Below are 2,294 nucleotides of genomic sequence, written 5' to 3' on the forward strand. Positions count from 1 at the left end.
CTAAGCCTAAACCCTTTCGATTCCAAGGTTTGTCTCCATAACTCTAACTTCCTATTTACCCCCGCCCGACTATCGTCAACTAGCACCACATCATCCGCAAAGAGCATACACCATGGGATATCTCCTTGTATACCCCTTGTGACCTCATTCATCACCAATGCAAAAAGATAAGGGCTCAAAGCTGACCCCTGATGCAGTCCTATCTTAATCGGGAAGTCATCGGTGTCGACATCATTTGTTCGAACACTTGTCACAACATTATTGTACATGTCCTCCAAAATTTCACATGCCCTCCGGCAATGCCAAACATCATTGTCAAAACGAGGACATGATGAGAAGATCTTATCCCTCGCTGCCGACGGCGCTATCGTTTCACCACAACCAACGAGACGCCTAGACTAAACCCTAGCTATTGCTAGGGCGAAGTGAGACCACACCACCACTCTAGATCATGGTTCCAAGCATCTCACCAATGCCGCAAGGCACCCGAAGATGAGGTGTACCGACGGTGGAAGCTCTTACGAGGAACCTGAGTCGCCCTTCTTTTAGTATCATACAACAATCTTCAGTATCTCATTGACCCCTAGTAAGGATCCAATTGGACATCTCATGAAACCCGCATATATGTCATATTTAAGCCAATCCTATATTAAACTCAAATGAAAATTTGGATTAGATTGATTTTGAGTATACTTGTACCCGATGGTTTTCGCCGGCGGGAGCCCTCGTCCCTAGCCCATAGCCTTGATGCTGTTGCTGTCAACTAAAGGGTAAAATCAAATTTTATTTTTTTATAAATAAAGGGTAACATCAAAAATTTATAGGAACAGTTGACAACTCCAGAATTTCTACGGAAGTTCTACTAGTATTAATTATCACGGCATCATCCAAATGAGAGGGGGGAAATTGAAATCAGAGACGCTAATAAGCTTGTTCCGCCATGACAAAATCTAAACAACAACATTCCAAGGAGTATTATGAATTATCCCCCGCAAAAAAAATTATGAATTATGATTACCCATGCGTGCATGCGCGCATGCATGGCGTGTACTGTAATCATCTAACAAAGTGCGCGGCGCGATCCCTCGCGGCGGGGCGCTGCTGCTGCTGCATGCGCAGCTGGTCGTGGAACCACACGATGAACTCATCGGCGCGCCGGTCGACCACGCCCTTGCGCCCTTCCTCGTCGTCCTCCGCCCTCGCCGCGAACGGCGAGTCCGTGATCCGTACCTGCCGCGGCGCCGGCCCGCGCCCGGCCGCCCAAGGCACCGTCGCGCCCTCCACGTCCTCCTCCTCCTCCACGTCGTCCATCAGCTCGAACAGCGTCTTCACCGCAGGAGCCGAGGTGTACTCCGGAAGGTCGCCGTGTTGCTGCTGCGGGAGCAGGCTCTGGCCCCGGTGCCGGTGCGCGCGGCGGCTGCGCCTGTGCAGCGGCGGGCTGCTGCAGCTGAACTCGACCTCGCGGGGCCGGTACTGGTACTGCTGGTACACGGCGGCGCCTGGGTCCATGGACCGGCACGAGAGCGTGGACGAGAGCGAGGACGCGCCGCCCCTGCCACTGTGCACGCCGCGGCCGCGCGGGTACGGGTGCACCGCGGCGCCCGGGTCCATGGACCGGCACGAGAACGCCGCCGCCAGGTACGTCGTGAACGCCGGATCCTGGTCCCGCGTCGACGGCAGGTGGTTGTGATGGCGCTTGGACGACGACAGCATGTGGTGCAGGTTCACGCCGAGCGCCGCGAGCTTGGGCTGGTGCTTGCCGAGGCCCCTGACGAGCACAAGGTGCACGGCGCGCACCATGCGCCACAGCTTCTTGGCGCTCAGCACCGGCACGGCCGTCGGGACCTGCTCGCCACGGCCGACACCGTCCTCCTCCATCCCCGCCGGCTGATAGTGATACGTATCCCCGCTCATGTCCATCGATCGCCCTACCTCTCCTCCTTTCTCGTTCTGTAAAATTCTAGTGCTCTTGGGCGCTTCTTCTTGGCCTAGCAAACTAATGGATCTCTGCATCTGACTGGAGCGGAAGAGTAGCAACCGCGGTATTTAAAGAAGGGTCACGTCGTGTGATGGCCACAGACCGCAGGACATTGATGCCACGGAGAATTATTGGCGCAATATAATGGTCTTCAAATTGTTCTTTTTGTGCTCATCTGCTAGCTCACGACGTGGTCACCCGGGGTTGGCCGATTTAGTTCCACATATATGTGCATGAGATCTTAGGCAGGAGGTCAGCACGGGCTTGCGTGTCATGCCATACATATCTGGCAAGCTCATACGATAGATGCATGGAA

At 54.7% G+C, this 2,294-nt stretch overlaps 1 protein-coding gene across 1 annotated transcript; it reads right to left on the minus strand.

Annotated features, from left to right (window-relative positions):
• Positions 1-810: 810 nt before the first annotated feature.
• On the minus strand, positions 811-2,004 carry LOC119322503. The gene has a single exon (XM_037596013.1). It carries the CDS (start codon positions 1,918-1,920, stop codon positions 1,057-1,059), a length of 864 nt encoding a protein of 287 aa, XP_037451910.1. The 5' UTR covers positions 1,921-2,004; the 3' UTR covers positions 811-1,056.
• Positions 2,005-2,294: the final 290 nt, after the last annotated feature.

Source organism: Triticum dicoccoides, chromosome 1A, assembly GCF_002162155.2.
Source record: "Triticum dicoccoides isolate Atlit2015 ecotype Zavitan chromosome 1A, WEW_v2.0, whole genome shotgun sequence".
Lineage (NCBI taxonomy): Eukaryota > Viridiplantae > Streptophyta > Magnoliopsida > Poales > Poaceae > Triticum > Triticum dicoccoides.